This window comes from Vulpes lagopus, chromosome 8 (genome assembly GCF_018345385.1).
Source record: "Vulpes lagopus strain Blue_001 chromosome 8, ASM1834538v1, whole genome shotgun sequence".
NCBI lineage: Eukaryota > Metazoa > Chordata > Mammalia > Carnivora > Canidae > Vulpes > Vulpes lagopus.
Window position 1 is genome coordinate 8,800,295 of NC_054831.1, and position 24,586 is coordinate 8,824,880.

The window sequence follows — 24,586 nt, forward strand, 5'->3', positions numbered from 1 at the left end:
GACAAAAGAGGAAAGAATATACAATGAAGAAAAGACAGTCTCTTCAACAAATGACTCTAGGAAAACTGGACAGCTACATGCAAAGGAAAGAAACCAGACTACTTCCTTACTGTGGGAAGGCGTGGTTCTCATGAGCTTCTCTGGGGAAGGGAGGGGCTCAGGAAGTTTTCTTGAAGGATATTGTGTCCAGAAAGATGATTTGAATGGATGAAATGACCCCAGGAGGGGTGTGGCTTCCCATAAGGGGGAAGTGGTAGGCAATCAGCTGGAACTCCTGCATTAGAGGAACTTCCTTGGGGAGATTCTTTCTAAAGAGGGGTTCTTTAAAGAACCCACAAACATGGCTCATGCATCTTCCATATCTGGGAGACAGGAAGGACATAGCCCATAAGAGGCCTATTCCTACTCCTTACTTCCTTCTCTCCCCCTTGAATTAGCTAAAAGCACAGATACTGAATAGGGTTAGACAAGAGTGTGGATAAGAGAACAAGCTGGTCTTATCCAACTTCCTCACTACATGATTTCCAGTTGTAATATTATGTCAGCTCAGGCTTTTATTTTTTTAATTACTTTTAATTATTTTTTTTTCTCAGCTCAGGCTTTTAACATTGGATGAGTTTATCAGTGCTGCCAAAAGGGACTAGCACAGCTCTGGGGCTTACCTAAGGCTTCATCTTGGGGCAGGAAGAGAACGGTTTCAGAGAGAAGTTTTGAAAAGGAAGTAGAAGGAGCAAAGTGATTTGTGCTTCAATTACCAATTTCAAAACAAAACAAAACAAAAAATTACCAATTTCAACATTTTAACAAAGGTTTCACAAAAACTCAGAGGAACAAAATCTTGGACCTAGGGAAGTACAACCTAAGAAATAACTAAGATGATACAGGCAAATATGGAGATAAAATGATAGAGCTGCTAGAAATACATGTATGTATTTATATGTTTAAATTTTATTTATATTATTTACATAAATATATGTATGCAATGCATATATAAAATATGAGAGGACCTCAGTTATATGTGTGTGTGTGTGTATGTGTGTGTATGTGTGTATAAAATGATGAGATGACAGAAATAATCAGAAGAAATGGAAAGGAAATGTATCCACCTACGTTTTGATGCCACAAGAAAGAGTCCTGCCACTTCTGAGTGCCATATAAACTTAGTAGCAGTATTTTATACCATAGGATGTTAAAGAGTGAACAAAAAGAAAGAAACTCTACATGAGGAACAAGTAGAATGGGAGAGTAAGGGGAAAAGAAAAGAGACAAAGAGGAGGAAGAAAAGGAGGAACACAGTGGAAATAAATAATTGCAGAACTGGGTGCAGGGAGTGAAGAATCATCTTTTTCGTCTTCTGTTGCAAAGACACCGTATGGCGCATGCCCTGCTTGAGTCTGGCTTAAATAGCTACCTCCCAGGCTTAGATCCGATGTGATACAAGGACTCTAGCTTCTGCTTGATTAATTCAAGTTCCTTCTGTCTGTTTCTCCTTGTTTTGTTGAGGTTGTGTTCATTAGTTATAACAAACCTTTCTAACATTTTCTCCTGGTCCCTCATTTCCCATTCAGGGCTAGCTTGTCTCTGGCCACGTGGCTCCGTGCTACATGCAGGGCCCAGCTCCTATTCTTGCCAAGGGTCTTAGGTGACAAGAGGCCAGGTTTGAACCAATAGCGTCTGAGTTTTCCTCCAGATATGAGGAAGTCAGTGACTTTGGATAAAAACGTGAAAGGTAAGTAGGCAGATTACTATTCATCCCCCACAATCCTCTTTCTTCCATAGGAATAGAGTTACAGCTGAACCCAAGGCTGCCTCACTACAGATTATATTTCTTGGCCTCACTAGCAGCTAGCGCTGGTCATGTGACCAAGTTTTGGCAATAGGATGTGAACAGAAGACTCTGAATCTTTCCATTAAAAGAAGTCCATAGGTGATTTTCCTGTTCACCTTCCCCATTCCCACTGGTTGGGAGACAATGGCAACCAGACTAGCTTTTTTTGGACAAAGAGGGAGAAATCATGTGTTGCAGAAGGCAGTTTCTTCCTTCCATTTCTGGACTATTTGGCGAAAGAGAAATAAATTATATGGTTTAAGCCACTGTATTTTGAGTTCTCTTTGTACACTTTAGCCTGTACTTTAAACAATTCATTATTTATGAAGCCTGTTGGAGCGAAGATGGGTCTGGCAGGAAGATCAGGATTGAGGTTAAGTGCACAGCTGTTAATTCTCAGACTTTTACCTTTTTGAAGATTGTTTTTTTTATGTATATGTCTTCTCTTTTTTCCTTCAAACAGAAAAGAAAATAATCCTTTAGAATTATAAACAGATTTATAACCCCTACGTGTCAGTAATCTTCAAGTATTTTAAAGTCTTCATTCTACTTTTGTAGTGCTAAATTTCCAGCTACCAACATATCATCTTGGTTGTCATCACACCGAAAACAAAAATAGCAACAAAACAACCTACATTTATGCTGCTTTACAGTATATTTTTACCTATTTACATGAGGCTTTCTCATTCACACTAAAGAAAATGCAAAAGGCAGCTGAAATCAGATAGGAGCTGACAGAGGAGAAGGGGGGTGTCAGAAAGGTCAAGGAAAAGTAGATCTCAGAAATCACAAGTATATGTCCTAGGATTTAGGGGTTTGCCTTGAAAAGCTGAAGCTATAAGCCATGTTTATAAAAGCAAGAAGTTAATTACAAAGTAGAAAAAAACATTGGAAAAATGAAGACAAATTTAGAACGGGATAAAAGAGATTAGATGTTTCAGAAATTAAAGTGAAGGACATAGATTTGTAAAAAAGGAGCCAGGAAGTTTAGAACAATTAGGAAAGATTAGAAAGAAAATAATCAGTGGAAAATAGTGAACAAATCAAGAGATTTCCTAAAAGAAAATCAGAATAATAGAAGCATTTTAAGATAAATTCGAGAACAAATGTCCTGAAATATAACAAAAAATTGAATATACACATAAGTATGTATATTTTCACCCTATAGCATAAATATTGACTCCAAACTGTCAATCCTGAGATATATTCCAGCAAATTTACTGGACTTTAAAGATAAAGCAAGAGGGAGCTTGGGTGGCTCAATGATTGAGTGTCTGTCTCTAGCTCAGAGCATGATCCTAGGGTCCTGGGATCGAGTCCTGCATCGGGCTTCCTGCAAGATGTCTGTTTCTCCCTCTGCCTATGTCTGTCTCTCTCTCTCTCTTTCTCTCTCTCTCTCATGGATAAATAAATAAAAATCTTCAAAAAAAAAAAAGATAAAGTAAGAATGGAATGGGCAGTCTAGACAAAAATGTCAAGTCATTTTCAAGGGAGGGGGATCTTTTTGGCTATAGAATTTTCTACAGTAATACCTAATGCCACAGGAAAGTGGAGGAAAACCTACAAGATGCTTCTAGAAATAGTGAGTCAAATATTTTTCACATATAAAAAATAAAACAATGCTTTTGAACAGGAAAATTCTGGGAATGTCGTTCCTATGAGTAATTATTGGGAAAACTAAGGATCCACCTCAGCAAACTGAGACAAGACTGGAAAAATTTTGGCAAAAGGATTCATATAAAAGCAGGGAGTGGGCAGCCTGGGTAGCTCAGCGGTTTAGTGCTGCCTTTGGCCCAGGGTGTGATCCTGGGGACCTAGGATTGAGTCCCGTGTCGGGCTCCCTGCATGGAGCCTGCTTCTGCCTCTGCCTGTGTCTCTGAGTCTCTGTCTCTCTGTGTTCTCTCATGAATAAATAAATAAAATCTGTAAAGCACCTTGTTATATTTAAAAAAAGGCAGGGAGTGAGGTGACAGACCAGGATGTTAAACTACATGCCCTAACAATACAATAACAAAAAAAAGGGATCCCTGGGTGGCGCAGCGGTTTGGCGCCTGCCTTTGGCCCAGGGCGCGATCCTGGAGACCCGGGATCGAGTCCCACGTCGGGCTCCCGGTGCATGGAGCCTGCTTCTCCCTCTGCCTGTGTCTCTGCCTCTCTCTCTCTCTCTCTCTCTGTGTGTGTGACTATCATAAATAAATAAAAATTTAAAAAAAAAAAAAAAATAACAAAAAAAAATGTATGAGGAAGGGGGGAATATGGGTAGAGCAAGATCATTGTCTGTTGGACTCACAGCAAACATGATTTGGACAAATCAGGGAGTAATATCACGCCCATTTAAGAGCTAAAAGATACACATAAATAGAACATCATGATGGATCTAGGGAGTATAATGTTAAGTGAAATAAATCAGTCAAGATAAATACCATATAATTTCAATCATTTGCGGAATTTAAGAAACAAAACAAATGAACAAAGAAAAAAAAGACAATCCAAAAAAAGAAAAAGAAAAAGAAAAAAGAGAAAAAAGACAAACCGACAGACTCTTAATTACAGTGAACAAACTGATGGCTGCCAAAAAGGAGGTGCGTGTGTGGGGGGGTGATGGGTAAAATAGGTAAAGGGGATTAAGAGAATTCTTATCATGATAAGCACTGAGTAATGTATAGAATTGTAGAATCACTGAATTGTACACCTGAAACTAATATAACACTGTGTGTTAACTATACTGGAATTGAAATGAAAAAAAAAAAAACCAAAACTATTTGACACCAAAAATTAAAAAGTGATATCATGAGCTAAACTTGGGTGGGAGAGAAAAGAGTGGACTGAGGAATCAGGCACATGCTAAATTTATCAATTTTTTGGGTAGGAAACCAGTGAGTACTGCCTAAAGAGAGAGTATATAAAAGTAATTCTAAGAGTAATCATTAGAACAAAAATACAAACATTTCTAAATATCGGAAGTATATACTCACTCCTAACCAATGAAAACATGAGAAATGAGTTCAATTCAGTCATTCATTTCTTTAAGGTAGAGACCCAGAAGTGGCCCACATTTCCTCAGCTCAGAGGCCATTGGCCAGAGCTTGGCCACAAGGTCAGGGCTAGTCACGGGGAAGATTGAGAGGTTGAGTCTAGCTGGGTAGCCACGTGCCCAACTGTAATGAGGGGAACAGAAATCGAATATTCCTAACTATCAGAAGTACACACACGCACATAAATGCATAGAAGACAGAATGCAGAGTGTTAACATTTTTAATATCCAAGACACTAGAATATATAATATAAATGAGTATGACAGATACAAGACCATCCATTTTGGTCCTCTGAATGAAAGTAAATGGACTTAACTCACTTATTTAAATAAAGATTTTGAGATTGAATTACAGAGTAAACTCCAACTTTTATCATATACACAAGACTCATGGAAAAAGATATTTTATAACTATTGAAAATAAATGTAAAGGCAAAAGTATATTCCGCATACATCAACAAAAAGAAATCAGGGAGTCATGATCTGAATATCTAAGGAAATATATAATTCAGGTCAAAAAGTTTTAAGCCAGTAGAAATTACTGGAGACATCCTATTATAATGAAAAATAGGTAGCAACTACTCCTAGCAGCAACTTTATTTTTACCTCCCTCAGTCAATAAGAGGTCAAGCGCACAAAATGAGGAGGCCCAAATAATACACTTAACAAGGTTGTTACGATTAATTCGTATTCAACTCCATGTCCTAAAAATAGAGAATGTACATTTCTTCCCACCCTTTCTTAAACATTCTTGGGTCAAAGAGGAAATATAAATCCAAATTGCAGACTATCTAGCAAATAACAATAACGAAACTATCTCCTACAAGAACCTATACATTCTCTAATTTAGAAAAAAACAGTAATTTTAGAGAGGATGAAGAAAATCCCTGCATACAGTCAGTCTTCATTATTCATGGATTCCATATTTGTGAACTCACCCACTTGCTAAAATTTCTCTTTAACCCCCAAATCCATGCTCGTGGCACTTTCATGGTCATTCATGGACGTGGGCAAGCAGTGGATCATTCGAGTCGCTGATGGCACATTCTCAGCTACGGTGGAACAAGGGGATGTTCCACCTTCTTGCTTCCACTCTCGTGGAACAAGGACAAGTGTCCTTCTGCCATTTATTTAGTGCTTTTTTTGGTGAATTTGCTTCCACTCTCGTGGAAAAGGACAAGTGTCCTTTTGCCATTTATTTAGTGCTTTTGTTGGTGAATTTGTTGTTGAAAATGGTAGTGGTGCTGAGGTGCTATCTCATGTTTCTAAGCATAAAAAGGTTGTGATGTGCCTTATGGAGAAAATCTGTGTGTTAGATAAACATTCAGGCAAGCGTTCTAGTGCCGTTGGTGATGAGTTCAACATTGATGAATTAACACATATATTAAATACAGTATCTTTAACTAGAAACACTCAGAAAAATACAAAGGTATGTATTGGTTGGTATGCTGCAGCCAGAGGCTCACAGGAGCATAACCCTGTACTTCTTCTAGAAGCAATGGTTCCTATATATTGGCAAATTTAACACCAATATAAAATAAAAAAATAATAAAAAAATAGAAGCAATGATTCAGTATTAGCAAATTCTGTGTTTGGGGGTGACTTTATAGAACATATCTACTCTGTATATGTACATATATGTGGATATGCATGTATGAGTATGAAAGCAATGTGTTTCCAGAATCCATCCACTTTTTTTCATTGTTTTTATTTCAAATATTGTATTTTTCTCTTTTTTTCCCTCAAATATTGTACTTTTTAATCTTAGAATTTATATTTGGTCCTTTTCTAAAATCATTTCTATTTCTTTGTTGATATTTGCTGTTTGGTGAGAAATCAATTTTCCTTCTTCTTTGCATGTGGCTTTATTAAACATATTTTAAATAGCTGATTTATGGGGTGCCTGGGTGGTTCAGTCCTTTAAGTGTATGTTTTCAGCTCAGATGATAATCTCAGGGTTCTGGGGTCCAGCCCCACATCAGGGTCCCTGCTCAGTGGGGAGGCTGCTTCTTCCTGTCTCTCTGCCCCTCCCCACCCCCACTTGTGCTCTCTGTCTCTCTCAAATAAATGAAAAATAAGATCTTAAAAAAAATTAAATAGCTGATTTAAAGTCTTTGTCTAGTAATTCCAGTGTATGGTCTTCCTTAGGTACAGTTTCTATGTTTCCTGAGTATAGAGCCATAGTTTGTTGCTTTTTTTTTTTTTTTTTGGCATGTCAAGTAATTTTTTTCTTAAAAACCTAACATCTTAAATAATATGTGATAACTCTGGAGATCAGATATCCCCATTTCCCCAAAGTTTGTAGCTATTGCTGCTGGTTGTTATTCCTGTTGGTTGTTTTTCTTTATTTAGTGTTTTTTTTTTTTCCTGAACTAATTCTGTAAAGTCTGTGTATTTTGCTATGTGGCCCCTGACGGTCCAGCTCAGTTTAGTGGTCAGTTAATGACTGGAAAGAGATTTCCCTAAATATCTAGGACTGATAAGTCTCCCAGTATTTGCCAGGGGGCTATAAAAGCCTGTGTTGATGCGTGCCTTCAATGCACAGCTGGGCAGTTTACAATTCCACCCTCGCTGTCACTTCCTGCTTGCACAGACCCTCCTGGTTAGGGAGAGGTGAGAGGTGAGGGCTTTATTAGGTCTTTCCTAATACTCAGCCCTGGGTATATGTACTTCCCTAGACCTGTGTGTGGCCTTCCAGATGGCCGGAAATATTGGGGTGTTTTATATATACATGTATATGTATATATATTTGTATACTATAAATGACACATTACATACTTATGTGTATATAAAGTATATATTATACTACAGTGCTATACACAAAATACTGTATATTTTTATGTATACTATATAAACTATATGTGTATATTTATATGTATAAAATGTAGTTTTATAACTTTATGTATTACTTATATATATTTATGTATTGTATAAATGTATATAATATTTTTACAGTTTATGTATATGTATTTACATATTTAATATTATATAATTTATAGAAATATTTTATATTATATATTTAAGTATACATAATTATCATAGTCTGCATATATTTTATTTATAATTTATAATGTTTATGTATTTCCACATATGACATGTTCATATTTGTATCGTATATATTCTATTTATCTGTACAAAAACATTTCTTTATTATATATATTTTTATATTTGTATATAATATAAATTATATATTTGTAAATAAATAAAACATATAAAATACACATTTATGGATGTGCTGGTGTGTTACATGTGTGTGTTTTCAGAATCTGTCTATTTCTGAACACCTGCACTGCTACCAGCTTAGTCCGGTCTAGCAGCAACCTTGCCTAGGTCATTACTGACCTCTCATCCACCCTCCTAAAGTTTATTCTCCATGTGGCTTACAGAGCAATCCTTTAAAAACTTAATGAGATTAGCTCAAAACTCTCCAGAGTCTTTTCCTCTTACTGAGACAAGAATCTAAAGTTTTTATCATGGCCTATGAGGTATGCATGACCTTAGAAACCACTTGCCATTCACCTCTTTTTACCTCCCCAGCCACCTCTTTTTACTTTAGTCTCCTTGCCATTCCTCAAAAGATCCCGTGTGTCCTGCCTCACCCTTTGCCCTGAGGTATTCTCAGCCTCTGCACCATGGATTTTTCCTTCACCTCATTTGACATCTACTTATGCTTCAGTTTGTCAGGGAGGCTCTCACTGGCCACCCCATATAAGATGGCATGTTTCTGTAGGTGTTAGGTTGTTGCTTAGTAAGCATCTCTACTATAAGCATTTTCACTACAAACATTTTGCTACTTAACTAACTGGCCATAAAGCAATTTTGCCATAAAAGATAAAATCATGAAAAATAAAAGAGGGATATTCATTTAAAAGGACATCAAGAAAAATGACTAACAGAATTCAAATGACTTTATTGGGCAGTTAAAAAATATTTGAATATATTCAAAATGTATACTGCAGATTCATGGCAGTACTGGACAAGTAACTGATTTTATTCTTTGAATTGTATCCAAGCACCTGTCTTCAAAGTCTTTTGCTTATGGTATCATACATTTTTTTTTTTTTTGGCTTGTTGATTTGTCTCCTTGTTCAGCATAGCATTTTTCCTTTTTTCATTAAAATTTCTTCCATCATTAAAAGAGATCAGTTTCCCAATATTGGGATGTATATCTGTGACTGAGCTTTGTATCACATTGTGAAAGCTTTCTACACTGTTGTATATTCTCAGCATATTGTTCCATGTCCATTGGTGAACATTCAAAAGTTCTGTGGGAAATGGGGGCTCAAAGTGTACCGCTGTTTAGACCATTATGAGGGTTCAATTTATATATTAGAAAAAGTACTCAGTACTCAGTGAGTACTGAGTCAATGAAGAAATGAAACCAAACTGTCCACCAGTTATTTTAATTTTTTATGGCAAAATTTCCTTATAGCCAATTAGTTATACAGAAAAATGTTTGCAGCAAAAATGTCTACAGCAAAGATGCTTATGGTGAAAATACCAGAATGATTTCTATCACTTTATACCTCCATTACTTTATTGTCTCCTCACTTGAGCTGAGGTGAAGGGAAAAGCATTTGACATAGTGTCAACATGAAGTGAGAGGGTCCTGAAGCAGAAAGTTATTTAGTTTATTCAAGGAGGCCAGAGTGGTGTGTGAAGAAAGGGATGGTAAGAAATGAGATTTTAAGAGGTAATTTTAAAAAAGACTTTATTTATTTATTCGAGAAAGAAAGAGAGAGAGCGAGCAAGCAGAGACATAGGCAGAGGGAGAAGCAGGCTCCATGCAGGGAGCCTGATGTGGGACTCAATCCTGTAACTCCAGGATCACGCCTTGGGCTGAAGGCAGGGGCTAAACCACTGAGCCACCCAAGGATCTCCTAAGAGGTCATTTTAAGAGGTAATCAGGGGCATCTAAAATATTATATTTGTTTGTGTATTGTCCACTTATTGAATAAGATTCAATAAGTTCAATGAGATTTTGTTTACCTCTTTACCCTTATTGGGCAGCTTTGGCAATAGAGACTTACCGAATAAATGAATGAAGAATATAAAAAGAAAACAGCATAAGTAAGTAGTGAGGTATATCATGTTCATGAATTAGAAGACTTAATATTTTAGAAATGCCAATTCTTTCCAAATTCATCCTAAGCAATTTCAATAAAAAGTCAATAGGATTTTCAAGGAAACTCAATAAGATGCTACCAAAATTTATATGAAAGAAAAACTATCCAAAATGGCTAAGATAATTTTGAAAAAGAAACAAATTGAAAGAAACTTGTTTGACCAGATATCAAGATATTATAAACTTATAGTACTAGAATGTGCTATGTATTGATGCAGATTTAGATAGAGTAATGGATTGGACTGGAAAACCCCCCAACAAACCCATATAGATATATGGCAGTGTGATACATGTCCTATGTGGTATTATATGGGAGTAATTGGAGAAGCTGGGACAATTGGTTACCAACGTTGGAAAAAAAATTAGACCCCCTACCTCTTATCACACTAAAAAATTCAATTCCAAAAGGATTAAAGATACAAACGAGAAAAGAAATAGGAGTGTCTTAGCCTGGTATTCCCAAAAGCAGATTTTGAGATAAGGGTTTGTGTTCAGGAAGTTCACTTGTGAAACTGTGTCAAGGATCCAAGGTGGTAAACTGGAAAGGGGCAAAGGGTAGGAGAGAAAGCCATTTGGGACAGTTGCTACTGTGGTCCTGATCCAGGTGGGGATCCTTTGAAGTGCTATTAAAAAAATTGCTCATCTTAGAAATGGAAGAGAGAATATTTATTTACTGGATCCTGTCCTTCCTTAGTCAAAATGTTCAGTAAAATAGGGAAGGTTTGAAAAGTTATCTGAAAGGCAGCCTCAGGTTATGTCAAGATTTCTTAAAATAAGACTGAGAAGCGCAATCATAAAGGATAATATAGACAAATTAGATCACACAGATCACATCTTTTGTGCATAAAAAATGATAAATCAGATAAAAAGATCAAAGGATAATGTGAAAGAAGCTGGAGTGGATATTTAAGAAATGGGATCAGGGAAGGCCTCTCTGAGGAGGAGATATCTGAGTTGAGGGGGAAAGCATTTTATTAGTGTCAACAGAAAGTGCAAATGTCCTGAGGCAGAAACTTACTCAGTTTGTTCACCAGGACCAGAGTAGTGTGTGAGAGCAAGAATGGTAAGGGATGGGATTTAAAAGGTGATCAAGGGCAGCTTGTGTAATGCTTCTCTAGGTTCAGTTGGCAACCACTGAAAGGGTATAAACAACTGGGTGGCAGGCTATTGAGTGAAGAATGAATTATAGGTGGCAAGAATGGAAGCGGAGGGTCCACTTAGGAGGACTCTGCAGTATTTCATATGCAAGATAATGGGGCTTGAATCGGGGAAGTGGCAAGGCAAATAAAGAATGGACAAATTTGATATATAGTTTGAGACCTTATGATGAGTTGATATGGGGAATGGTTAGGAAAAAGAAGGAATCAAGCATACGTTCTACATTTTTGATTCAGGCAGCTGACTAGTTGTCATGCCATTTACAGAGATAAAGATGACTGGTAGTGAATGACAGGTTTGGGACTGAAATAAAGAAATCTGACATGACGAATTTGACACACCTATTAGAATGCAAGGGGAAGTTTGGAGTAAGAAGTTGGGTTTATGACAGTTCAAGAGAAGAATTAGAGGAGGAGAAATATACTTGGCAGTCATTCAGATATTCAAGGAATTTATTGCTTCCAGACTACATGAAATCCCTCTGGAGAGAGTATAATTAGAGATGAGGAAAGCACTCAGGTCCAAACCCGGGGGCATTCCAATATATGGATGTCAGGAAGTTGAGAAGGGATCACCACCACCAATACCACCACCAAATCACCAGGAAGGAGCTATCGGCAGTGGGAAGTTGTGGTGTCCCCCCAAATAGTGCATTCATCCACGTGGCCTGAAAGGGACCATATTTTCCTAATTTCCTCACCTGATCACGGTGATGCCAACGTCTGCCAGGTGTTAGGAGGTAAGAGGCAGCCAAGAACCCTGTCAGAAAGGCCATGATCAGGTGATCACTGCAGGCTACCCTCCAACAAGCCACACCAGCTCCATCCTCTTGACTGGAGAAACCAGTTTGTCAAAGACAGATCCCTTCTGCTCCCTTCAGGCCCAGGCTCCAGGAAAGAGATCTGCCTCCCTTTCTACCACTGCTCTCCATACATGCTGCGTCCTACCCACCTGCCTCCCACCCCACCTGTGAGGCCAGGAGGGCCATAGCTCTATCTAAGGTCAATATTTACAATCCTAGGGAGCATGCAGTCCAGAGGAAGCCTCACCTTCATAATGGAGTCTATAAAGAACCCTCATTAATCAACAACATTGATTATGACATCACTATCCATAACAAAGAGCCAACAATCAAAAATCACCAATCTTCAAAAAAAGGGATTAAGGGCACCTGGGTGGCTCAGTCAGGTACGCATCGGACTCTGGATTTTGACTTAGGTCATGATCTCAGGGTGAATGAGATCAAGCTCATCATGGAGCCTGCTTAAAATTCTCTCTCTTCTTCTCCCTCTGCCCCTTCCCCCACTCATATGCACACATGTGTGCACGCTCTCTCTCTCTCTCTCTCTCTCAAAACACCACACTCCAATCTTCTAATTTGTAGTTTTCTGATATTTCTTTACCCCTCCCTTTATTTTACTGTGGTATTTTATTATTATTTTTTTGCTTTAAGTATATATTTTGTACAATTATATATGCGGATTCAATTTTTCACAAAGAGAATTAATTTATTTATTTAAGTTACTCATCCAGCATATTCGTGGATGCATCAATATGTAAAGGCTTAACTATTTCTAACACAGAGTCTTTCTCACCTGCTATACAGCAGAATGAAGGAATTCTTGTGATGTTAGTACCTTTGACCTAGAGCAAGGACAGCTAAAGAAGGAAAACATACTAAGTATTTGGGGTACAACACTGGCCTAACCTTGCAAAATTAGCCCTTCTCTGTTTCATTATTATGGGGCAATATGGAGCTTCTCACTTTGCATTTAGCACCCAAGATTTCTGCATTGGGGGGCTATACCAATAAGCACATGTGTCACTGGGAACCAGTGTTGTGATTATACCTTGAGCCATGCTGCAACTCTGCCTTTGGGTAAACCTTAGAGCTTAAAAAGAAGGAGGTTCATCCCCTTAGTCTGTGCAAGTAGGGGTCACTGTGAATTGTCTTGCCATATCCTTCAGACGGAGCCATGGGGACTTCATCTGCAGCCAACATGGTTCTATCCAGTCTTTAGCATGAGCATGAGCTTGTCCAGTCTTTCAAAAATCTTATCCTCTACTGAAGCCTTCCACACTCCTTTATGGGAGAGCACCCATATTACCCCGAAAGCTGGCTCTTCCTTCCATTCTGCCAAATTCCTCATGTTACTGCAGTAAGTAATCTTGGGCAGTTTCAATGTCTGTGCATCTTCACCCAGAATGAGTACTTTGAAGAGAGACTGAGTTTTGGTGGTTGTCAGTATAGATGTGGTCTGATTTATAAGGAAAGAGAAGTTGTGGAAGCATTGGGAATGTGCAGTGGATAAGCAGAGCAGTGAAAAGGGAAGTATGATGAAGCCTATTAGGGTGAGGTCTGGTAAATGGAATGTGAATAAGGAAGGGGTGTCAGGATTTGGAGATACAAGAAAAAATATAGAAAATATCTTAATGATGCCGGAAATAATACTTAGCCTATAAGTAATAATGTGTATACAATATTATTAAGATGTCATCTTTTTAAAAAGGTATCATAAGCATCAATCTCCTAAATACTGAACAGATCATTCACACTGTATTTAGGTGAAAGCAAGAAAGGAAATCTGAAAATAAAAAAACACAGGGGATCTCAAGCTGATTCAGATTTAAGAACTAAGATAGGAAGCTATAGGAGAAAAAAAAATCTCTATGTATCTATTTTCACTGTTTTTAGGTAAAATCCCTTCCAGGCCCTTCTCTGTTTTCTGCCAACTACGTATTTCTGAACTCTATGGGCTTGCATTTCTTATATGGCTATCTAACGAAATCCAGAAATCAGATTTGAAAAATGTAAGTCTTTGTAACTAACAAGGAAGGATGCTTGGATGGCTCAGTCAGTTAAGCGTCTGCCTTTGGCTCAGGGTCCTGGGATTGAGCCCTGACTTGGTTTGCCTGCTCAGTGGGGAGCCTGCTTCTCCCTCCCCTTCTGCCCACTTCCGCTTGTGTTCTCTTTCATGCTCTCTCTCAAATTAATTAATTAATTGAAATCTTTATTAAAAAAATATATGTAATTAACAGGGAATTACAGAAAGAGATGGAGGGAAAGTCCCGCAACTTATAGCTGTGGAAGGTGAGAGAGCATTCTGCACCATAAACTACTTAAAGAATATGATTTGACAAAATATTAAATTGAGAAATCTCATAAAAAGGTAAGTCTTATTCTCTTGCAAAATATGGAGATATGGCAATCATTACCAGTTTGTTCTTCTCTCAGTTGATAAAAAATTTGTCCTTGGAACAGTTAATTTGAAGGGGTCTTGTAATACTCCCCCAGTTAGAAATTATTACCACTTCTCATGAAACCAGTTCCAAAGAAGCCTTAAATCTGATTGACAGTCTTGATAATTCTTGGACCTGGCCATCATATTTTTTTTTTTAAGATTTTATCCACTCATTCATGAGAGACACAGAGAGAGAGGCAGAGACACAGGCAGAGGGAGAAGCAGGCTCCCTATGTGAAGCCTGACACGGGACTCTATACCAAGACCGCGGGAATAACGACCTGAGCCAAAGGCAGATGCTCAACTGCTGAGCCACCCAGGTATCCCTGGCTATCATATTTTTAAAATTTTTATTTTAATTCCAATGTAATTAACATAAAGTGTTACACAAAATAGTAATTCAGCAATTCGATACTGGCCATCATATTTTGATTGACATTGGAATCCCTAAACTATAAGATTTTAAGATTTTATATTAAATCAGAAAAAAGCTTATAAGATTTTATATTAAATCAGAAAAAAAAACCTCTTGGCATTCTTATTTCCTCACACGCAAGCAGGTAATAAAATAACCGCAGATTTTTTTTACTTAAATAAAGATTTTGAGAGCTTTGTCTCATTTAAATTCACTCCAGGTATTATGTAATGGGGAAAAAAAAGATATCCATAGTAACAAACACATTGGTACACCATATAAGAGTTTTTAAAAAGTGTAAGAAAATTCCTATTGGAAGAACATTAAATAAGATATAAGTGGGTAAAATCTCTGTTCTCCCAAAGTTAATCTGCATTTTCAATGCATTTCTTTTTTCCCTCAAGTTTTTGTTTAAATTCCAGTTAGTTATCATATATGGTAAAATTGGTTTCAGGTGTAGAATTTAGTGATTCATCACTTACAAATAATACCCAGTGAATTTCTAATCAGAGATTCCAGTGAACTTGGGAAGGAGGGGGGAGGGGGATCTTCTTGAGTTGATTCTAAAATTCACCCTCAATGAGTCATCAGGATGGTGCTACCTCTGAACTTTCTCTTCTTTTCTGTAACCCCTTTGATTGCAAAAGAAAATCTAGTATATAGACAGGTAAAGGCACTGTGTGATTAAAGTGGTGGTTCAATCACAATGTAATAGTGTAGAGAATATTTTTTAAATTCCCACCTCACATGAAAGCAGAGAGGAAAAACTCATGGAATTATAGATGTAAACATAAAAAATGATAGGTATTTCAAACATTTGATTCTATCATCAAACATGGAACAATGTTTTTAAAATCTTCAGGTAAAATGGCTGTTATAAAAGCAATGGGAAACCCCAGAGAGAAAAAAAAGCTGACAAATTTGACTACTTAAAAATTTATAACATCTCTAGGACAAAAGAGTCCATTAACAAGCCTAAAAGGAAAATATAATAGGAGCGTCCTCATTGTTCAGTCAGTTAAACATCTGACTCTTGATTTCAGCTCAGGTCATGATCTCAGGGTGGTAAGTTTGAACACCCAGACTGCCTTCATGCTCAGTGGGGAGTTTGCTTGGGATTCTCTCTCTCCCTCTGCCCCTCCCCCCACTCATGCTTTCTCTTTGTCTCTAAAATAAATAATCTTTAAACAAACAGACAAATAAACCAAAGGAAAGGAAAACAAATGGGACAGCGTATTAGCAACATATATAATGTGGATTTAATGTATATACCAGATAAGCTTTTCTATATCCATTCAGCAATGTAAGAAAAAAGACAACGACCACAATAGGAAGCTGACACGACACTCTGTGACAAAGACTTCAATGAAGAAGAAAAACAAATGACCAATAACAAATGAAAAATGCTCAATCACCTTCAAAATGAAGACTGGTGCATGTGAAAGCACCAAATAAGACTATATATAGTTCAGTTAAAATGTTAAATGTTTTTACTGCTTAGGTATGATACATTAATTTTAAAAAGCAAGAAAGGGAAAAGTGTATAGAATTACCATATTAAGATAAATAAAAATATATTCCAAACTGACTTAATACATGCATAGAAAAATTCTGCAAAGACATATACCAATGTTTATAAGAAAGATATTTTAAAATCAGAATAAAAATATCAAGATATGACCATTTTGGAAAAAAAACAGTTGCTTTAAAAGGCATTCATTAAAAAAAAAAAGGCATTCATTTTTTTTTGTCTTATGAAAGGCATAGAAAATAATGATAAATTATAGCATTAAAAAAAACACTGCATTTGTGACATGAAAATCAAGTAAATTCTTTTTCATTCTTACTTATTTTCTCATTGTGTTTTCCCGAAGTAGGATTGTTTCCAATATCCATGGTATCTAGAAAGTAATAGGTGGTGGTCATATAGCTGTAATTTAGAAATAAAAATTACAAATCTTATGACAATTCACACTGTGGAAGGCTTGAGTTTATAATGATCTGAGTATCATTTCTCTGTCTTCCTTCTAAAGGAAACAGACAGGTACTGAATTGATATCTAAGGTCCTTTATTTCTCTGGGACTTAAAAAGGCTCTTAATTTCTTAAGTACATCAGTTTCTTCGTTCATGAAACACGAATAGCAACTGTTATCCTGTTCAGGCTTTAAATTTTTTATGACAATGAAATAAGATCTTATTTACAAAAGTTAATGAGAAATCACTACATTCATCAACTATGGAAGACATTCTTCAAAACTATATGCTGAGTTTAAGAATATTTATCTAGGACCTTTGTTTCCTGACAGGTAACAGGACCATTTGTCTTTTGAGGCTTTTCCAAGGTTGTGACAAAGTGACACTATTATCTGAAGAACACTTGGATTTCTTCATTCCACGGACAAGGGTGGGATGTCACTATATAAATCCAATACTTTAGTAAATGAGATACTGCCATTTTTGCCAGTGTGTTTCTACTAGATCATCCATGTCAATCCACCCTGTTCAACATGACTTTATAAGGATCTCTTGCCTCCCTGCCACTCCCAAAAGGCTCAGGTCAAGTAGATGCAGAGAATGGGACTCTGGCATGGATGTACCCCTTCCTTATCAAAGTGTGTTCAGAGTCAAATGCAGCAGGAAACAAAAGCTCTGATATCAGATTCCTGACATTGTGCAGTCTAGGACCCTGTGACCCCTCAACTTCCATAACTGGTCATTCCATTGGCCAGCTGCCTGATGTCCTTGAACTCTGATCAACTACATACCCAGGGTCTGTGGTATCAGCAGAACCACCTCCACCCCAAGACCCTCAGGCAGCCTTACCCATCATGTCAGATGCTTGGCTATTCTCAGTCCTTGTTCCTTGGCCTCTTGAAATACCTTTTGAAAGATACATGACACATGAACACTCTTCATTTCCAAGTCCTTGGGACTCTGCTCCTAAATTATGATTTGTAAAGAGTTTTCATTTGCATCTCTTCTCTTCTAATGATCCTCCCTTCCCCCAACCCTCCACTAAAAGATGTCTCAACCTCTGAAATCACTTTCTTTGTTTGCTCCCCATTGTTTTTGCCCTTCCTTTCAACCTGTTTTTTCTTTTATCCTTTTCTTTTTGCCCTAAATTTATATTTCTGTTCTTCTACTTTTTCTTTATATGCTTTTCCTATCCACCACTATGACATTTTCACATACTCTTGTATTTACTTTATGTGATATTATTCTTTTCCAGAAATATTATTTTATTACATTTATATATTTGTATATATAAAATTCAATTATTAAAATAGTTTTTGTAAATATTCTGTATAAATACTATAATAAAGTAACTTTTGACAGACATATTTCCAAATGTTAGAATACAGGAAGTGAACAATTTTTTTTCACTCACTCAGTAAGTTTGCTAAACCCCTTTCATGTACCAGGCGCTGAGATGGGTGCTGATAATAATTCAGGCAGAAGACTACTGAAGCATCAATGCTTGTCAATTTTATGAGCAACCAGGGAATTGACACAGAAACAAATGAGTGAATATATTGAAATATGAAGAGGTGTGTGTAAAGAAGTGTGTGTAGATTCAGCAAATGAAAGTAACCACAAGGAGTTTAGTATATCTGAGCATGAAGTGAAAGAATAAGGAACATTGATAAGGATGGAGAAAGAGGCAGGAGCCCTTAGGTAAGTGGCTTTGGAGGCCCCATGAAGGAGAATTGACTTAATCCTAAAGGAAGTTAAAGGACTTTGGATGCAGTTTTGAAATATCAATTTAGCTAAATCACTTAGAATACATCTGGTGGGAAGAAGACTAGAAGGAGAACAAAATCCTGTAAATCTAGTACAATGAGAAGTGAGATAGATATGGATTAGAGTGTCAGCACTGGGAGTGGAGATGAAAGGACAGGCTGGAGACATTTAAAAGGAAGACTTGATAGAGTTAGGTGATAGATGTGGTGTGTCAATTGAGGAGACAACAGTGTCATGGGTGACTCTGTGAATTTCAACTTGAAAACATGGGGCAATTAATAGTGTATTTTAGAAACAGAGAACACTGGAGAAGCAGATGCTGGTTTTAGGAAGATGATGTGCTCAGTTTTGCAAGCGTTGAGTTTGAAGGTTTTGAAAGACATCTAAAGTGGGGAAGGCTAGGACCTTCAGAACCTTGGACAGAGGTCATTCTGCCATTTGGATGGATGAGTTTAGATGCTTGGAGGACGGGGCTGGGCTGGAAATGTATGCTTAGGAACTATTAAGTTGTGGATGGTGATTGAAACCATAGGAATGAGTGAAATGCCTATGCCTGGGCAACGTCTCTTGTAATCTGGGTGAGTTATAGGGGACACTGATACCTGGGAGCGCCTTGCTCTGTAAAGCCACTGCTACTGAGAACCACCATTGCACCAGCATTGCTTTTGTCCCATTTCAGATCCCACAATTTCTCCATCTTGCCTCTCTTCTTTTTACACTCTGCCATTTTTTATCTCATCTTTTAACTCTTTCTCTACATGGTTCTCTGTGTGCCTCCTCTTTCTTCTCTCCATTTATTCCCGATGTATGTACCCCACTCCCTCAATTCTCTATGCTTCTATCCCTGAATCTCATTTTATTATTGAAGTAATCCTCTTTCTACTGTCACTTCCTTTTCCATTTTCTCTTTGCTTCCAGTCTGTTTCTCTTAATCTTATCTTGATATTTTAGCTGTTTTTTACAAGTACAACTTTTGTCTCTATTTTATCTATATTCAGCTTCATTTCATAGACTGCTACTTTCATCATGACCAAATGACTACTCTTGATACTGACCACACTGTTGGCCACCATTACTTTTACCAATTCACTATGGGCTTTCTACATTGTAAGACTCAGTCAGTCATGGACTCTGTTGCCATGTTTCTGGTACAACTTCTGAGAGTATCTTGAAAATCAACACTCTTCCCCCACAAAACCTCCCAATCTGGTGATATTTGGATTCCATTTCCATTCCACTTGAAAATACTTGAAGCATACTCAGTGAGATGTTTTTCCATTTGAAGAACCCAGCCTATCTTTTCCATTCTTTCTCCTTACATTACCCACTCAGTGTTAACCTCCCTCCATTCAGGAACATAGCTCTTCTTTCTCTTTTGACTCCCTCAAACCTGTTGAAAGCAGTCCAAACCTTACACAAGTCGTCTATGTATGGGAGTGTGTGTGCATGTGTGTCTGCATTTGCATGTACATGCAATGTTTTAGGGGGGAGGTAAGATAAAGAAAGAAGAGCTTTTCCTCTGTGCAGACAAGAAAACAAAGATAATAATAACGTAACGGCTTATATATTAGATAATAGATATAATATATAAAAGATAATAATAACGTAACGTAAGCACCAACAGGTGCTTATAGGTTGGCATCTCTTCTGACCTTATTTCTCTATTCATCTGAGGAGCTTTGAATTCACAGGAGGACATTGAAGAGAAATAAGGAAATGACAGACTATAGATAGTGACCACTTTGATGTTGTCATGCTCATTTACATTCATGGCTCAGATGAGCTGAGAAAATACCCACTCTGATGACTACACCTTATATCCAACAAAGATGTGCTCTGTCATCTTTCCTATCTGGTCACATATCATTTTTCTCATTATTTCTCTATTTTCTGACCATTTCCCTGCTTTACACATTTCTATCACCATTACTTGATTCTATGAGCTTCTCTCCCCATTTCCCTGATTTCTCTTGTGCTCTGTGGTTTTTTTTTTCTCTTTTTCATCAATGATGTTCTTAATCTCTGTTCCTTTTTATTTCTGTATTTATCCTTTTTGGCTCTTCCCTTCCAGGTATTTTGTATTCCTTATATCTGGCACCACTCCTACCATCTTTTTTTTTTCTTTATGATTTTCATTTTTATCTATTATCTATCTATCTATCTATCATCTATCAATCTCTATCTATCTACCTATCTAGTTGTTAAAATAAATTTTTCTTGCATCAGGCACTGATACATACTGCTGATACTATATATCAGTTCCCTTGTGCCTCCTTTTTGGATTTTGATCATGGGATACAGCTCTTATATTCCTGCCTATTATATACAATAGTCATACTTTTTGACCTTTGGCCAAATTGGCGAATTTGGTCAAATGTCTGCTTCTTTATTCCAAAATAGGATGACAAGCATTAGCATGCCTAAATCTTAAGGATATTGTGATTACAAAGTAAGATCTTATCTGCCAAAGTAGTTTAAAATAACACAGTATAATCAAATTACAGTATGATGGGCAACTGTCAAAAACTATACTAAAGTTTGAAAGTTGTTGATCTGATGCTTTTATTTCTGTCTGTAATTACATAGAGGAGCCAGTTGTCTTTTGAGGCTTTTACAATTACAAATGACATTAATGTCAATCAATATGCCACTATAGAAATCTAAGGTCTTAGTGTTAGTAGGCATGACAGTAGGTATTTAAAAAGATACCACCATTTTGCTATTCATTTCTTCCACAACAGCAGTATATAATTACATACATTTATTCAATAGAACTCATCCTGTTAAACATGAATTTATAATAATTTCCTGTCCCCTTCTATTTTCTAAAATGCTGAAAAGGAGTTCCCAGGATTAACTGGATACAGGTCTTCAAGGTGCTGAGAATAAAATGCATCAGGAAACAGTAGCGTTTAATTCCTGACATTCTGCAGGCCAAGGCTTGGCATCCTAATCTTCTTTACCTGACCTACTTCTTAGGACTGAGTTAGAAGATTCCTGAGATTCTTCTGCACGATGTAATTCTGAAAAGTTATCACTGCTGATCCCTGCAGAAAGAAATAAAATTTCTTAGCAGTCTCAGTCTGTGTCTAGGAACCAATCTAGTACAAAATTCTTTAAAAGGAAAATTGGAGAGTGAAGTTAGGAGCTAGGAATACTCCTACTGCCAGGCTACCCTGTGGCTCCATCTGACCTGTTGGTCAAAGTTGCTCTAGGAACCACCCCCAGGGCTGGGCTGGGGGACAACTTTGCCATGGAAGGTACTTCCTCTTTTCACCATGTCTTACCCTTTCCGCTTGTCGGCACGTACTTCTTCTTCCAGTTCCTTTGGTTATCCAGGGAGTCTGTGGAAGCAACATTTTCTAGTTGTCAGGGTCTCTATCAACTGGGACCCTCAATAGTCTTACAGAGCAGAGCACCCTCCACTCCAGGGGTTACTTTATCTTATTGAGGCAAATGAAGAATATACTTGTATTGTATTTGTGCCATTGAACTTTTTGAGGCTTACATATTGTATCAATTAGTCCAGCCCACCTAATTCAAAATGTATAATGTGAATCAATTAATTTACAAGTAATTTTATTTTAGAGGATTTAACAAAAAATTTGAACAAAGATTTTGTAGTAAAGAAAGATAGTTGTTACATCAAGAGTTTTAATTGCACTTACGTCTTTTCCTGTTGTTTATTCCCCAAAAAGATTTGTTTCCAATATCTGCAGAATCTAGAAAGTAAAGGAAAACACAACCAGTAATCTACAACTAAGAGTTGTGAATCTTATGACTACTTACACTGTAGACAGGATTTGGACTAGAAAGACACTATGACAATCATTTCTAACTCTTCCCATCTAAAGGAAAAATATCACTACTAAATGGAGCAGAGAACCACAATCCTTTGGCCCCAAATGCAAAATCAAAGAAATTTTGAAAATTCATATTTTTCCCATAAGTTTTCAGCTAACTACTTCAGCAGTGAATCTGGACTTGAGCTGTCATGAATCTGTGTAAAATTTTTATTTCTCACACTTGGTGTGAATTCACCAATTTTAAAACAGATTCTTTTTTTTTTTTAAGATTTTATTTACTTGCTCATGATACATACACACACACACACACACACACACATACAGAAGCAGAGACACAGACAGAGGGAGAAGCAGGCTCCATGCAGGGAGCCCGACACGGGACTCAATCCCGGGTTCCCAGGATCATGCCCTGGACTGAAGGTGGTGCAAATCACTGAGCTACCCAGGCTGCTCAAATTCACCAATTTGTTGCAGGAACATTAATATAATATATTTGAGACTCGTTGCAAGGTCATTAGTAGGTATATTTGAGAATAGGGTTCTGTCCCAGATTCTGTTAGATTTTTTTTTTTTTGTAATATATAGGATATGAACCACATTGTCTTTCTAACAGATTATTATTTTATGCCTGGCTTCAAAGGTTTTGAATAAAAGACTATGGATATTTGCTAGGAGTCCAGGCTGTTCTGCTTTTTCCAGTAACTTTCCATATATAATGTATAGAAGATCTTTAAATGTTTATGAGTTTCCCCACCTGTGGAGTAGAGAGAGCAATAGTTATCTGGCCTACCTTTCAGTTGTTATAAACATGAAAAGATATCTTATTAGTGAAGATATTTTCAAATATATTATATGGGCCAATGTCATATTGGAGTCATCTGTCAAAAGTTATAAATTGAATTTGATGACAATAACTAGAAACTTTTCCCTCTGTCAATAATCAGAGTCTTTTGAATTTTGAGCAAGTTTGCAACAAAATCAAGCAATGGCAGATACCCATTTTCTCTGCTCTCTACAAAATAGGAGTGGGCAGGGGTGGAAATCACTACATAATTCAGTACTTTGGGGTTAATAAACCTGAAAGCATGTAGTAAAAATGTCACTGCCATTCAACTAGAGCCACCTTATAAACCTGAATTTATAGTGCTTTCTCTCTTTGCATTTTTCAAAATGGCCAGATGTGATAAATGCAGGGAATGAGATCCCAGTCTATGGAGGATGGTCAGAGTAAAATACCCTAGAAACAAGAAAGAACTCCATACTCAGATTCCTTGTGCCTGGGAGCCTAGTGATGGTAGTCCTTACCCTCCTCATCAGGATTGCTTCTCAGTGCTGAGCTCGAGGCTCTCATGGGCTCCTCTTCCTCACTGGACTCTGAAGAGTCATCAAATCTTTTCACTGCAGAGGAAGCAAGTGTCTCTTGAAAGTCTCCGTGTATGACAAAGGAATCAAGAGGGTAAAAACTTGGGAAGCTCTAAAAACCCAAGACAAGTATACCCCCAGGACACCTTAGGAGTCTGGTATGGAAGAAGGGAGATCTTCCACTTGGCTGCTTCCTTGAACCCCACTTGAAATACGGTCCCACCCCTCTCTCATCTAAAACTCCTTGGAATGTTTACTTGAGAAAAAAATTATTTCTATTGTGTTTGAACCCTTGACTTCTTTGGGTTTACTTGTTACAACCATTAGCCTAACTAATTAATACAAAAATTAAAATATAAACCATCTTAAATTAAAACAAATTTATATTCTACTTTGAAGGATATGGCAAAGAATTAGAATGAATATTTTGTAGAAAATGCTGTTCATTTGTAACCATGAAGAGTTTTTATTTGCCCTTACCTACTTTCCAAACGCTTTCTTGGGAGATAGGTGATTTTCTGAAATCCACGGGGTCTATAAAATAAAAGGGAAGAGACAATTGTTTGTTTGCAATAGTCTTACAAATTCTGTGACAATTCACTGGGCTTGCAATCACAATAATATTTTTATGATGATTTTTCTTTCTTTCCTTCAACTGAATCCAGTTCTGGTGGCTTGGGATATAATGATGGGTTCCTGCTTGGCTCTTCTTTTCAGTTTCCATGTCAATTTGTAAGTGGCTCTTCCACATTATTAGCCACAGCTGCCTTATCTATAAAGCTGGAAAACATAGTTACCCTATCTTCCTGTTAAGGTTTTTATGAAGATAAAGTAAAACTTTATTTACAAAAGCCTTTTAAGAAATCACAATATA

The 24,586-nt window shown here is 37.1% G+C and overlaps 1 protein-coding gene across 14 annotated transcripts in view; it reads right to left on the reverse strand.

Moving 5' to 3' along the window:
- The window catches only part of SP100 (SP100 nuclear antigen), a 97,384-nt gene that overhangs the window by 24,494 nt on the left and 48,304 nt on the right, over positions 1-24,586 (reverse strand). For 8 of the 14 annotated variants that reach the window (XM_041767807.1, XM_041767810.1, XM_041767809.1 and 5 more), the window contains 8 exons: positions 24,193-24,246; positions 23,656-23,748; positions 22,213-22,266; positions 21,832-21,888; positions 21,508-21,591; positions 17,627-17,743; positions 16,650-16,703; positions 2,237-2,281 (listed from right to left, as the gene is read on the reverse strand). In XM_041767807.1, the coding sequence (XP_041623741.1) occupies positions 2,237-2,281; positions 16,650-16,703; positions 17,627-17,743; positions 21,508-21,591; positions 21,832-21,888; positions 22,213-22,266; positions 23,656-23,748; positions 24,193-24,246 (558 nt within the window). The remainder of the gene's footprint in view (positions 1-2,236; positions 2,282-16,649; positions 16,704-17,626; positions 17,744-21,507; positions 21,592-21,831; positions 21,889-22,212; positions 22,267-23,655; positions 23,749-24,192; positions 24,247-24,586) is intronic. The other 6 variants (XM_041767811.1, XM_041767805.1, XM_041767808.1 and 3 more) reach the window with 5 other exon arrangements.